Source organism: Portunus trituberculatus, chromosome 46, assembly GCF_017591435.1.
Source record: "Portunus trituberculatus isolate SZX2019 chromosome 46, ASM1759143v1, whole genome shotgun sequence".
Taxonomy (NCBI): Eukaryota; Metazoa; Arthropoda; class Malacostraca; order Decapoda; family Portunidae; genus Portunus; species Portunus trituberculatus.
Genome location: NC_059300.1, coordinates 25,677,163 through 25,692,864, shown reverse-complemented (window position 1 = coordinate 25,692,864; position 15,702 = coordinate 25,677,163). Strand labels below are relative to the sequence as shown.

The 15,702-nt window shown below is 39.2% G+C and overlaps 1 protein-coding gene across 20 annotated transcripts in view; it reads left to right on the top strand.

The window, feature by feature from the left end:
* The window catches only part of LOC123520026 (spectrin beta chain, non-erythrocytic 1-like), a 182,395-nt gene that overhangs the window by 154,042 nt on the left and 12,651 nt on the right, over nucleotides 1-15,702 (top strand). For 13 of the 20 annotated variants that reach the window (XM_045281866.1, XM_045281858.1, XM_045281852.1 and 10 more), the window contains 8 exons: nucleotides 352-534; nucleotides 1,070-1,192; nucleotides 2,036-2,175; nucleotides 3,692-3,784; nucleotides 4,845-4,978; nucleotides 6,041-6,262; nucleotides 6,580-6,718; nucleotides 14,283-14,418. In XM_045281866.1, coding sequence (XP_045137801.1) covers nucleotides 352-534; nucleotides 1,070-1,192; nucleotides 2,036-2,175; nucleotides 3,692-3,784; nucleotides 4,845-4,978; nucleotides 6,041-6,262; nucleotides 6,580-6,718; nucleotides 14,283-14,418 — 1,170 coding nt within the window. The remainder of the gene's footprint in view (nucleotides 1-351; nucleotides 535-1,069; nucleotides 1,193-2,035; nucleotides 2,176-3,691; nucleotides 3,785-4,844; nucleotides 4,979-6,040; nucleotides 6,263-6,579; nucleotides 6,719-14,282; nucleotides 14,419-15,702) is intronic. The other 7 variants (XM_045281862.1, XM_045281850.1, XM_045281864.1 and 4 more) reach the window with 5 other exon arrangements.

Here is a 15,702-nt window from a genome sequence, read left to right as displayed (position 1 = left end):
TGATGTGCCTTGCCTGTTATGTGTTGGAAGCTAATTCATTATTGATAATACATAGAATTTGAGTATCTCAACAGAACCCATGCCACAACTCTCCTCAAGAACCCAATCATTGTTTACCGTTTAGACTTGGAACCTCAAAATGAATAGGAAAAATATGATTGTGTTCTGGTGATCAGTTAATTGAAGATTTTGTGTCTGAGAGGATGATCATATTTAATTTAGAGTGTCTAATACCAATTTTATGTTCTGTATAGGTGTGAAGCCTTAATTTAGACTGCTGTAAGGCTAACTCATCAGAACTGTTGCATATGTTTAACATGTTGATGTCAAACTGGTCTTCTTCCCCTGCAGCAATACATGCGGGACATTCAGGTGTTTGAGACGTGGATTGAGTCTCGGGAGGCAGTGGTGAAGGATGACCAGATGGGCGAGTCTATCCCAGAGGTGGAGGAATTGATTCGCCGCCATGATGATTTCCTGAAAGCCATTGATGCGCAGGAGGACAAGCTGGACCCTATCAAGAGGATCACAATGGTGGGCTACTCACTGCATTTGAATTTTGTCCATGATACATACATGATACAGGCTTTTTTTTTTTTTTTGCTGTGTGATTTGCATTTTGAAGAAGGATGATTTTATTGATCAAGGGTGATGGCTTCCATATCAGTGGTTGTATCTCATTCAAGGATTACTGGTGATGAACAAGGTGAGAGAGAGAGAGAGAGAGAGGGAGGGAGGGAGGGAGAATGTATGAATATGAAATTTTAAGATAAATATTGCCTACATCAATACTTTACTTTGTCAGAAAGAACAAGTGAACAAAGAAAGAAGTTAAAAGTATTTTGAGATATTAAGAAATGTAAGACATCAACAGTTTTACTGCTTGAAGAATATGGATATTAAGCCATAAAGGATCATGTTTTTATTATATTCATATATTGATAGTGTAGTAAGTAGGGATGCTGTGCCATTTAGTGTTGTACATGGGAGGAATGTGGGTGGTAGTTGATCTATCTTGTGAGCAGGGAGTTAAGTGTAAAGAAAGAGCAACATGTTCTTTTACCAACAGATTGAAGCAGATTTCCAGGCACAGAAGAAGCGGGAAGAGACGGCAAAGAGAGCGGAGGTTGCCAGAAAGGAGCAAGAGCGTATGGAGAACATGAAACGAAAGGAGGTTCAGCGTATCACTGATGTAAGTGACACCTGAGTGAAGGACAGCTTGCTTACTGTTCTTACTCCCTCAGGCATCTTACTCCTCTGTGTGTGAAAGGCATGACACTGTTTTAATTCATTATTGCATCCCTTGATTTTTTGCATTATAATACTGATGCATTGTAGAACAGGAGACTTTGAGGTACATTTACCACATCTTTATTTTTGGTAATAATACAGACAGGCCTAAGAGTGTGAATGATGTATATATGAGTCTGGATTACCCTGTGTAAGATTATTTTTTATTTCTTTCTTTTTATGTCATGGCCTATAGCACCTGTAGGTATTCTTGAAGAGTATATGTGGGAAGTGGTGTTCAGCTTCCACCCATTAGTAGCGCAGGCAATTTTATATATAGTGATACCCATGTTAGGGCCCATATTACCACCAAAGCACATCTTTGGTGTAATCACTTAGAACTGGGGTATCATGGTGACATGTAGGTAACTTAAAACCACTTGACAAACAGCAAAGTTTCAAGGCGGTACATGGTGGGATTCAAACCTATGCATGGATGTCTGCCAGATCCCATGCTCACCACCTTATCCACTAGGCCACTGCCTCCCTATTTGTTGGTAGATAGATAATAGAGCAATAGAATAACACTGGAATAGATGTGTATTAAATTACAGATAAGGATGTTCCACTTTTCCACTTTAACCAATATTACTATACGACACATCTGTAATGTACATCCATTTAAAAAAAAGGGGTTTTAAGGCAACCTCCAAGGACCTATATTATATATGTGCATTCATAAGACAGTTACTACTGACCACACTCCTCACTCTCAAGACAAACTAATGAAACTTTGTATGAGCAGGAACGACGGCGTGAGGATGAACGGCGTCGCACTCAGGAGATCAAGTTCACAAAGGAGGACATGGAGCGGGTGCGTCTAAACATGAACGGAGATTATTCCAAGGTCCCGCCTTCCTCACGGGAACTTGACTCGCAGTCAAGGTAGGTAGCTTGGAGCAGCTTGGAGCAAGCTGATACTTGATACTTGATGGGATGTGTGCATGGTTCTCTTAGCAAATGTTTTCAGACTTTTGTTTTTCAACAGAATGGAGGCAGACTTTACTACCATAGATGAAAGAGATATTCTTGAGATGAAATTAATTAGAATAGATTGTGATTTACTATTAAATGAAAATGTGATTACCTTTAGTAAAATATTCACTATTATTTACATTGTGATATGTTGTAACTGGTCTGAGGATCATTATGTAACATGGAAGAAAATGCTGAGCAGATCCCAAATAACAATACTTGCACAGAATGTTATATCCTCCAGCCATTGTTGTTGTTATGTATAGACTGTTAAAAGTCTGACCAGGCAGAATGCTTGTAGTGGATGTTGTTTTGCATAAAACAAAGGTTTGATGAAAACTATCATGTCATTGGAGGTTTGATAATGTATTGTATCCAAAAATTGTGTGATGAAGGTAGGATCTTTATTTGGTGAGACAGTACAGCCTTCAATGAGGTGAGCAGACACTTCAGCAGGTGCTGGTCAGGTATTGTTACTATTTTTCCCTTATGCTAGTGGACTTTGCATGCTGGCATGCTGTCCTTATTCACATGTAACTTTTGGGTAAGGTTTAGTACAGAGAAACTGGCCATTCCTGTAATGTAAGAAAAGTATATATGCATGCTTCTTAATGTGTTTTCAACTGAAAGCCTTTAATTGAATGCCTTTTATTGTATATTTCTGTTGTGCCTGGCTGATGATGAGTTTCTTACTCTGGCTGCAGTGCAAACTTTGTGGCTTCATTTCTGCTGCAGAATAGGCTCTATTTATTCATCAAGAGCAAAGGTGATGGTAGGATAGCATTAAAGTGGCATGAAGACTTTGTGTGTGTGTGTGGTGTGTGGTGTGTATTTAATACACACACACACACACACACACACACACACACACACACACACACACACACACACACACACACACACACACACACACACACACACACACACACACACACACACATGCATATTTATTGTTTGCCTTTAAACCTTTGAAATATTGTTATAGTATATCTCCATTTTCAGAATTTTGGCTTTTAAGTAATATTTCAGCCATTCACTGGAAAGCTTTTATAAAGAATTTGCTGCATTTTACAAACTTTTGTTTAGGTTTAGGGATTATTTTATGTGCATTTTTCTATGTTTGCTTTTATCGGCTATTAAAATTAGCTACACCATTTCAAAGCTGCTTTTTGGTATCCTGCCATCTTTTTCCTCTCCAGATACAAAGGCTTTCTTTACAGTTACTGGTGCATGGCAACTGTAGACATTGCATATTTGGACTTGAAAAGACAGACGTCTGTGCATTTTGCATGAGTTATGTATTCTTTGTTATATAGCCCTTTATTTTTTGTATTTTAATAGCTAATGGTTTACTAGCATGCCTTTGACCTCTTTGCACTGACTCCACTCTCCTGACCTCACTTGACCTTGCACTGTGCCCTCACAGTTCCAGCTCTGAGGCACCTGAGACAGCCACCACTCCTGAGGGTCACCCAAGGTACCGGAAACGTTCAAGCTCTCTGGGAGAGGTTCTCATAAGGTATTGATGCACTAATCAATTAAACCATGCCTGGAGCACCTGGTCTGGCCTCGCATCGGCGCACAGCTTCTCGAGTTCATGTTATAACCGACGCTTGTTGTACAGTGGCCCCGGGGACCTCCTGCTATAGTGCATCATGACAGATAAGGCATGCACACTCCTTACCTTGCTGCTGAACTTACTTACTGGAGGAACATTTTTTTAAATCTTTCTCTTTAGTTAATGCCTCCAAGTTGATGTTTTCATATTTCTGATTCTCATTGTATTGTAGAACCAAAGTTGAAAGCAAGCTGAGGAGTGTGTACACAGAAAAATGGACCATACTACAAATATGACACGTTGCACCACAGAAGTGATTTCTCTTGTCGCTTATTTGACATTTTGATTGCCTTAGTGTGATGAATCATAGGAAGGTGTAAGGATCTTTAAGAGACAGATTTCTACATGTGATGCAGGAAAGGATCACTCTGTTAGAATTTAGCCAATCATTACATCATTCTTATAAGCTGTGTTATTAGTGCTTTAGGAAGAATTTATTAAGTATCTTGGAATGATTTTGCTCTAATGATAAAGTAGTGAGTGTTGTGGCCAGTAGGACCTTGAACGTACTGCAAGCTGGACTATCTGGTGGTGGTGATGCTGTCCTTCCATGCTCTGGTATGGAAACATGATGTAAAGCTTAGTAATTTGATTCCAGTTGTTTGCTTGGTGTTGGGAATTATTGTAAATAATACATGGTGACTAACATTAATTAAAAAAAGACTAAATTGGAAAGAGCTGATTAAATTTAGCAGGGTATGAGGTAAAGATGATCTTAACAAAATGCTATGTCAAAAATCTAACTCCATAAAACTACTACTTAGTAATTTTTAGTTCTACTATTTCATTCATACATAGATGTAAGTGATCACACCTATAACCAGAAAGAGATACTAAGAGAACTGTAGCATAGATGATTAATCCTTAGTATTCCCTTAGGACCAAACAGTTACACATATTATTATGGTGCCTTCTTACATATCAGACAAACATGTGTCTAATACTTGTCCCTCTTGCATAGGAAAAACCTCGAAGTTCCTGAGAGTGGTGGCCTCTATCGTTCAGGCTCACAGACCAGCCTGAGCAGCTTAAAGAGAGGTAACAGCTTGCGTCAGGAGATGCTAAGAACACACTCCCACTTTAACCGAGGTGTTGGTAAGTGCATGCTGCATGTGGGTCTTTTGTTCACACCGTGACTTGGCTCAAATTTGAATTCAAAGATTTTTTTTTTAAGACAGGAAATACAATAAATTGATTATATGAAACTTATATGTGAAAATCAATATAGATAACTTCACCTTTATATTGAAAGAACATTATAGTAATAGATTTGGACAATTTATATTAACAATTCCTTTAAATGTTGAAAGCTTTGTGTATAAAAAGTTTTGACATAATGTAAAATGATGTGCATCAGTATTTTGATTGTAATAGATGGAGGGTCAAGGTTGGTTGTCTCTACTGGTGTATAAAGTTGAAAGAAACACGGCAGTAGCCTAGGTAAGGCAAAAGAGTGTTGGTGGTGAGGGGCATCGGTCCAGGAGGGGCTGCACCTGCATGCCACTTGGGTGCTGGGTGGCACCACTTGGACATGACCACACAATGCGTGGAGAGCATGTGGGACTTGACTTAGAAGTTATCCGTTTTGTTTCCAGCACTCGATGGCTAAAATTTAAGACAGTTTCAAGCCAGCACACACTTGACATGTGGTGGAGCATGAGTGGACTTATTAATATTACTTGATGGTGTGTTTAATGATGTGATGTTGAACATAAGTGTTTCTGCATGTTGTTTAAGTAATACCTTTGTTAATTGGTGTTGGTTTTAATATATGATTTTGAATTTTGCATTAATGTTGCAGTTTAACCTTTGAAATTTCAAATTAATTCTACTTTCTTGCTCTGTCTCAACAATTGTAGCATTGAGTTTTTAGAGAACATTGGACATTTTTAGTAGTAAATTTATGATCCCACCACACTCCAGCAAACTCAACTGTTTTGGCCACTGACTATTCAGTGAGAGGTTACTAGTAACTAACCATTAGATTATATGAATAAAGTTACCACATAATTTTGATCATTAAAATAGAAGACTGGTTGAGGTAAACACAGTGATCAACCTGTCCCCTTTGACAGTGAGAAAGTGATAAGTTTTGTCAGTTTTTATAAAGTCCTTCCTTCACCTTTACCACTAACTTACACTTCATACTTTTACTAGACCTTAAGAGGGCGGAGAGCATGAAGGTGGACCTAAAGAAGGCCAAGCGCACACCCAGCTTCACCACTCGCCGCCGCACACAGAGCTTCCGCAAACACAAGCGCATGGAAAACATGGCCAACCTTCCTCCAGTGGAGATTCAAGGTTACCTGGAGCGGAAACAAGAGCTCCAGAGTGGCGGGAAGAAGGCAACTATCAGATCGTGGAAGGGCTTCTACACTGGTGGGTTGTACTTTATTATCATGTGGTGTGTTCCCTGAAGTGTTTCTTAGTTAGGATTGTTATGCCTCTGAAAGAGCTTGAGAGGTTTAAGTTGCTCTTATAAAACTGAAGTACACTGATGAAATGGACAAAGATTGTAGTTGCTGGTGATTACACAAAAAAGAAATGTATTGAGGTAAATTTACCCTTGTGAAGAAAATTTGTTACAATCTTCTGAATTGCAGTTGATTATTGCTTGCAGCTTTATAACATATCAACATCATTTGTATGTAGAATAATCAGTATCACCAAAGCTGACTTGGTTTTACATTTTGCAGTCCTCTGTGGTCAGCTCCTGTGCTTCTTCAAGGATGAGGAGGACTTTTATGACCAGAAGGCTGCCTCTCCTCCAATATCCATCCATCAGGCAAAGATTGAAGTTGCTGGTGATTACACAAAGAAGAAACATGTGTTCAGGTAAATTTTAGCTGATGTTCTCAGGCAATTTTTAATGTAACTTTCAAAAATGCCATGTCATGAAATTATGCATTTATCATAATACATTCATGAAAGGTTCTGCTTCTAATTATACATTTCACCAAAAGCCTGCATGTAACAAAAGTTGTCTGAATAGCTAGGAAAATTTTAAGATTTATTTCTATCAATTAATCTTTGTGATGCTTTATTTTATTATTTATACACATCTCTCCCAAAAATAGCTGTGACCAATGTTCCTATCCTTGTACTCTGAGCCTTTAACTCTCTCAGTCTGGGGGATATACTTATGTCCTGGTCGCCACACACTCCAGTGAACATAAATGTGTCTTACTTAGTATACTTTGCATTCAGGAGACAAAAATGTAAATCCTATTTAGTTTTAGTTTGCCATAGCAGGGATATGTTTTTTTATGACTTAAATGGCTTTAGGAGGGGAAAAAAAAGAAAACTATACATTTAACAAAATTAAATGGTAACGAGAAGAAATTTTATTGAGAATTTTCTAAACATATTTATCTCACACACACAAACACACACACACACACACACAACAAGAGAGACCCATTGAACTATAGACCAGTGTCACTTACAAGTGTGGTAGCTAAGATGTGTGAGAGGGTGGTGAAGAATAGATGGACAGACTTCTTGGAGAAAAATGACATACTTTGTGAGTGTCAATTTGGTTTTAGAAAAGGGCGTTCATGCACGACAAACCTGATATGTTACTATTCGAGGGTGATAGATGTAATACAGGAAAGAGATGGTTGGGCTGATGGAATATATCTGGATTTAAAAAAGGCCTTTGATAAGGTACCACACCGGAGACTGATCTGGAAACTTGAAATGGTAGGAGGAGTGCATGGCAGTTTACTAAAATGGATGGAAGACTTTTGGTAGGAAGAGAAATGAGAACAATAATTAAGGACAGACCATCAGAATGGGGCTTGGTGGAGAGTGGAGTTCCACAGGGATCAGTGTTGGCACCAGTAATGTTCGGGTCTACATAAATGACATGGTGGATGGGGTGTCCAGTTATGTGAGCCTATTTGCAGACGATGCAAAATTGTTAAGAAAAGTGAGATGTGACAAAGATTGCGAACTACTCCAGGAAGACTTGGACAGAATATGGAAATGGAGCTGTACATGGCAAATGGAGTTCAACACGACAAAATGCAAGAAATTAGAGTTTGGCAAGAGTGAAAGAAGAATCAGGAGTATGTACAAGATAGGAAATGAAGACATAAAACCAGTCATGAAGAAAAAGACCTTGGGGTGACAATTACCAATGACCTATCGCCAGAGAGACATATAAACAAAATAATTGGAGAAGTATTGAACTTATTGAGGAACATAAGAGTGGCGTCAGATATTTAGATGAAGAAATGATGAAGAAAATAATTACTGCAATGATAAGACCAAGGCTTGAATATGCAACAATACAGTGGGCTCCGAACTTAAAGAAACACATAAGGAAACTAGAGAAAGTACAGAGGGCTGCAACAAAAATGGTGCCTGACTTAAGAGATTTGACTTATGAAGACAGACTGAACAGAATGCAACTTCCGACCCTGGAAAACAGAAGAGAAAGGGAGACCTGATAGCAATATACAGAGTGATGATTGGCATGGAAAAATGGATAGGGAAGATCTGTGTATGTGGAATGAAAGAATGTCGAGAGGGCATGGGAAAAAACTAAAATGGCCACTTATAGGAGAGATGTGAAAAATATAGCTTCCTCATAGAAGGGTGGAAGCATGGAATAGTTTAGACGTGGAAGTGGTCAACGCAAGGAATATTCATGATTTTAAGAAAAAGCTGGACATTAGTAGATATGGAGACGGGACAGTACGAGCATAGCTCTTTTCCCGTATGTTACAATTAGGTAAATACAATTAGGTAAACACACACACACACACACACACACACACACACACACACACACACACACACACACACACACACACACACACACACACACACACACACACGTATGTAAAAGCGAAGATAAACTGAAGCTTTTTTACAAATTTCTAAATGGTAATATGGAAACAATAGAAAAATAGTTAGAAGAGGGAAGACATACCAAACAAAGAAGGAAATGTGTGAAATAATGAATGAGAGTTTCAAAACTGTTGAAGAGAATTTTACAGAATCAAATAAGACATTGCATTGCCAAGGATTACAGGAAATCACAGTGCACAAAGAGGATATTAGAAGATTATTAGATAATTTGAATGTCAAAAAAGCAATGGCACCAGATTGGTGTATCAGGCTGGGTGCTAAAAGAATGTAAAGAGCAGCTGTTGGATCCAAAAGCACTAAGCTTTAGATGGGCTCCCTGTTTGCACTATTAACTACTGTATTGTATTCTTTCTACGGGATAATAAAAATGTCAGTGTTTCAATTTCGGAAATAATTATAAGTTCACTAAATGAAGGGAAAGTTCCACCAGAATGGAAGAGACCCAACATAATACCAATATTTGAAGGAGGAAAGGCAACTGAGCCATTGAATTACAGACTGGTGTCACTTACAAGTGTTGTGGGGAAATTGTGTGAAATAGTTATCAAAGAAAAAATTGGTTAAACATCTGGAAGAAAAACAAGTTACATCGAACAGACAATATGGGTTCAGGACAGGACAGTCATGTGTGTCAAACTTATTAAGCTTCTACTCAAGAGTAATAGAAGAACTGGAAAGCAGAGATGGATGGGTGGACACAGTATACCTGGACATGAAAAAGTCCCTTATGGATGACTACTTTGGAAACTAGAAAACATAGGAGGATTGGAAGGCACTTTCTTAAAATGGACAAGGGATTATTTGAAGGACAAGGAAATGAGAACTGTGATCAGAGATACATACTCATCTTGGGGTAAAGTAACAAGTGGAGTGCTATAAGGGTCAGTGTTAGCCCCCATTATGTTCCAGATTTAAGTAAACAACATTCACAATGGGATAAACAGTTATATTGATGTACTTGCTGATGATGCAAAGCTGCTAAGAGTTATCAAAACTCAGAAGGAATGTTTGCTGTTACAGGAAGATATAAACAAAATCTATGAATGGAGTAAAAAGTGGAAATTGGCGTTCAGTGCCAAGAAATGTCATGTAATGGAACTAGGAAAGAGCAAAAGAAGACCGGTATAGAATTATCTAATGGGAGAGAAACAAATAATAAAGACTAAAGAGGAAAAAGATCTGGGAGTGATTATACAGGAAAATCTGAAACGCAAAAAACACATAAGCAAGATATTTGGATTATCATATAAAATGTTGACTAATATAAAAGTGGCACTTCAGTTCATGGGCAAAGATATGATGAAAAAAATTATCACAAGCATGATACATCCAAAGCTGGAATATACAGCTGTGGTGTGGTCTTCAAGCTCTAAAAAAGATATAAGAAGATTAGAACGGATACAGAAGATTGCTACAAAGATGGTGCTGGAACTAAAGGACCTAACATATGAAGAATGGCTGAAGGATATGGGGACTGCCAACCTTACAAGATAGAAGAGGATGATGAGATCTAATAACTATACAAGATAGTCAATGGCATTGAAAAGAGAGACAAGGAAGACCTGGTGCTGATGACAGAAGATAGAAGGACAAGAGGACATGTAAAGAAGATCAGGATGAGGCAGTGTGTGAAGGATATTGGAAAATACAGTTTTCCACATAGAATGGTGGAAAATTGGAATGCATTGAATAATGAAGTTGTTACAACACATAATGTGTGTAACTTTAAGGAAAAATTGGATAAATGGAGACATGGAGGCAGGACATTTATGAGCCCTGCTCAAACCCTGTGCAATACAAATAGGTATACACACACACACACACACACACAGTGTTTGAGTGAGGAAGTGGTGTCAGCAACGAGTGTGCATAGTTTTAAAGAAAAATTGGATAAGTGTAGATATGGAGACGGGGCCACATGAGCATAAAGCCTAGGCCCTGTAAAACTACAATTAGGTAAACACACACACACACACACACACACACACACACACACACACACACACACACACACACACACACACACACACACACACACACACACACACTGAGCTGAGGTGGTTCCCATATATAAGAGTGGAAGGAAAGAAGAACCTTTAAATTACAGACCGGTATCACTAACTAGTGTAATATGCAAGATGTGTGAAAGAATAATAAAGAAACAATGGATCGAGTTCCTTGAAGACAACAAATTAATATCAAATAGCCAATTTTGTTTTAGAAAAGGACGGTCTTGTGTAACTAATTTATTGAGTTTCTATTCTAGAATAGTTGATAGAGTACAAGAGAGAGAGGATGGGTTGACTGCATCTACTTGGATTTAAAAAAGGCGTTTGACAAAGTGCCACACGCAAGATTACTGTGGAAGTTAGAGGAGAAGGGTGGCTTAAAAGGAAGCACATTGAGATGGATAGAAAATTATTTGAGGGGGAGAGAAATAAGGACGGTAGTTAAAGATATGAAGTCCAAGTGGAGAGCAGTAGAAAGCGGAGTGCCACAGGGGTCAGTATTGGCACCAATACTTTTCCTCATTTATATTAACGACATGCCAGAAGGAGTGAACAGCTACATAAATTTGTTTGCAGATGATACGAAACTGTGCAGAGTTATAAAGCAAAAGGAGGATTGTGAAATACTGCAAGAAGACCTAAATAAGATCTGGGAATGGAGTAAGAAGTGGAAATGGAATTCAATGTGAACAAAAGCCATGTCATGGAAATGGGAAAGAGTGAAAGACGACCTGTGGGAATCTATAAGATGGGAGATGGTGTAGAACTGGAGAAAGTCAAAAAGGAAAAGGACTTAGGAGTGACGATGGAAGAAAACAATCAACCAGTAAGCCATATTGATAGAATTTTTAGAGAAACATATAATTTGCTGAGGAATATTGGAGTAGCATTTCACTACATGGACAAAGAAATGATGAAGAAATTGATAAATACTATAATAAGACCTAGATTGGAATATGCAGGAGTAGTGTGGACCCCTCATAAAAAGAAACACATAAGAAATTGGAGAGGCTACAAAAATGGCTACAAGAATGGTCCCAGAACTTGAAGGGATGACATATGAGGAGAGACTAAAGGCTATGGATCTACCAACCTTGGAACAAAGAAGGAGAGAGGAGACCTGATACAAGTCTATAAATTGATCAACGGAATGGACCAAGTGGATAATGAGAAACTGATCTTGAGAGAAGAATATGACATCCAAGCACAAGATCGCATAGTAAAAAGCTGAGAAAGGAAGATGTCTGAGAGATATTAAAAATATAGTTTCCCGCAGAGATGTATTGAGACGTGGAACAGTTTAGATGAAGAAGTAGTGTCTGCAACGAGTGTGCACACTTTTAAAGTAAGATTGGATAAGTGTAGATATGGAGATGGGGCCACACGAGCATAAAGCCCAGGCCCTGTAAAACTACAACTAGGTAAATACAACTAGGTAAATACACACACACACACACACACACACACACACACACACACACACACACACACACACACACACACACACACACACACACACACACGGCCCGGTAGCTCAGTGGTTAGAGCGCTGGCTTCACAAGCCAGATGACCGGGGTTCGATTCCCCGGCCGGGTGGAGATATTTGGGTGTGTCTCCTTTCACGTGTAGCCCCTGTTCACCTAGCAGTGAGTAGGTACGGGATGTAAATCGAGGAGTTGTGACCTTGTTGTCCTGGTGTGTGGTGTGTGCCTGGTCTCAGACCTATCCCAAGATCGGAAATAATGAGCTCTGAGCTCGTTCCGTAGGGTAACGACTGGCTGTCTCGTCAGAGACTGCAGCAGATCAAACAGTGAATTACACACACACACACACACACACACACACACACACACACACACACACACACACACACACACACACACACACACACCCGGTAGCTCAGTGGTTAGAGCGCTGGCTTCACAAGCCAGATAACCGGGGTTCGATTCCCCGGCCGGGTGGAGATATTTGGGTGTGTCTCCTTTCACGTGTAGCCCCTGTTCACCTAGCAGTGAGTAGGTACGGGATGTAAATCGAGGAGTTGTGACCTTGTTGTCCCGGTGTGTGGTGTGTGCCTGGTCTCAGACCTATCCCAAGATCGGAAATAATGAGCTCTGAGCTCGCTCCGTAGGGTAACGTCTGGCTGTCTCGTCAGAGACTGCAGCAGATCAAACAGTGAGTGAATACACACACACACACACACACACACACACACACACACACACACACACACACACACACGTAGTGTAGTGGTTAGCACGCTCGACTCACAATCGAGAGGGCTGGGTTCGTGTCCCCGTAAGCGGTGAGGCAAATGGGCAAGCCTCTTAATGTGTGGCCCCTGTTCACCTAGCAGTAAATAGGTACGGGATGTAACTCGAGGGGTTGTGGCCTCGCTTTCCCGGTGTGTGTTGTATGTTGATGTGGTCTCAGTCCTACCCGAAGATCGGTCTATGAGCTCTGAGTTCGCTCCGTAATGGGAAAGACTGGCTGGGTGACCAGCAGGCGACCGAGGTGAATTACACACACACACACACACACACACACACACACACACACACACACACACACACACACACACACACACACACACACACACACACACACACACACACACACAGGGAGAGAGGGCATTGATAAGTTAGGCATTGAGAGAAAGAGAGTGAAAGCTATTCAAGTCTTTGCTGGAGATTATCTCCATCATCCTTGTGGGTGTTTGAGTAAGGAATTATCATCAATGATTATCTATTTATTTGTAATTCTATTTTTTATGTATTTTCCCCAAGGGAAGGACTCCTTTCTTCACCTCTGAATACTTCAGAACTACATTTTTAGATCTTTAACTTGGTCTTCCTTTGCCATTTGTCCTTGGCTGTTGCGTATTGTGTCATATACAGTAGTGATACATTGAGCACAATCCTGGTTAACTTGGACACACAAGGCAGCAATACCTTGTATTCTTTCATTTAGGGTAGCATACTGCAGATCTTCTGTATTCTACCCTCCAATGTCTTCAGTGTTTGTTCTGTTGATTCTGGTTCCAGGTAGTGGGTCAAATAGCCTCTGGATGTCATGATTTGACACTGAAATCATTGTTAGATATAATAATAGTGTTTGAAATTTTGCATGCCCATGAACCCCAAATATGATGTTCACATCCATGACACCACCCTTGGATGAGAGGGTTGATGTAGTCAACCACTCTCCCCTCCCTTGAAAGGTTCCATGACACCACCCTGGGATGAGAGGGTTGATATAGTCTACCACTCTTCCCTTTCTTGAAAGGTTTTGTCTTGCATTAGCATGCATTATTCTCTCAGATGGTTGTCACAGCTAATAAGACATTTAATTCCTTCATCTTTATCCGACATAACAAAATTTGGTTTAAACACTACTAACTGATTATGTAATCATGAAATGTATGTATTTGGTAAAAAATTATTTAATTATATACAATATTTAAATCATCCCTAGTATGTGACATGTGAAGACAACACTTGTTTCTCTCTCAGAATAATCACAAGGGATAATGCTGAGTACCTTCTCTTGGCGGAGTCTGAGGAGAACCTGGAGGAGTGGGTGACCAAGCTGAAGTTCCATGCCGAGCTGCCTCCCTCCATGCAGCTCATGTCCTATGACAACCACAAGGTCAGAAAACTGCTTGTTTAAACTGTAGGTCAAAATAGTGTAGGGTTCTCTTCATCACTTAGCCTGTAGGTACAAGCACTTTCTGTACTGGCATAGAATTAGTCAGAGGAGATGCATTCCAAGAGACAGGGTACATGAATAATGAGATGCTTAATCAGGAGTTTAAAAGTACCTGCTTAATTTTGCTGACTGGCTGCTCTATGGAGGTGTGTTTATGGTAAAGTACAGGTGGTTTTGAATAACTTTTTTATAGTTATTTCTTCCAATGAAGCCAATTTTCACACTAATGGTTTGGTTTGTGGCTCATCCTTATATGCTGATGTAGGCAGTGCAGTATGAAGAGCAGGGGGCCAGTGGTGGTGAGAGGAAATACAAGAATGTGACATAGAAGTCAAGAGAGATAGTAATATAAGTAATAATGTATGGGCACTGGTTATGAGGGAATATTTGGTGAGGTGGATAAGATTACATCATGTGGATTCGGTGAGCAACAAAACCTGTGCTAGTTGGTGTACATCATCTCATTCAGTTCAAAGAATTATCTCCTCTTGGTATGGAAATGCATCTCCTATGGCTGATACTGTTCTACATGCATTCTGTTCAATATTGCACTTGTTATATTTGTATCAGTGGAGTTGCACTTATCCATCAAAAGGTAAAAAAAAAAGAATGTTAAATAGATTTTTCCCTGTCTCCATCTGGCCACACAACATAAGCAAGAGAATCTTATGTCAGTAATGTGCATGAAGGATTATGCCTGTTGTGTTACCAGCAAGATGTTGCCATTGATTTATTGTATACAGATATTCCTTATACAACACCAACTAGAATTGAGAAGGAACACTGCTGTCCCTACACTTGCCTTTGTTTCTTTGCTATTTGTTGCCAGATTGTAAAAATTTGACAATATATTTCTTGTATTCTCAAAGCTCTACATAGTATTTCACATGTTTATGCACTCCATTTAAGAGGATAAGCATAAGCAAGGCAATTTACCTGTTCCCCCACAAATTATATATATATATATATATATATATATATATATATATATATATATATATATATATATATATATATTATATATATATATATATAATATGTGTATGTGTGTGTGTGTTTTAAAATCAAGTTGCATATACAGTGGAGACTCAATAGTTGAACTTTTTAATACTCGAATGCAAAAGTTCAATTTAATGCTAGAAAAAAATACCTGATAATCTAATGTCCACACACATGGTTGTAAACAAAGGCTCCCTGGTGTCTCGTTACCCCACTTCCACTTGT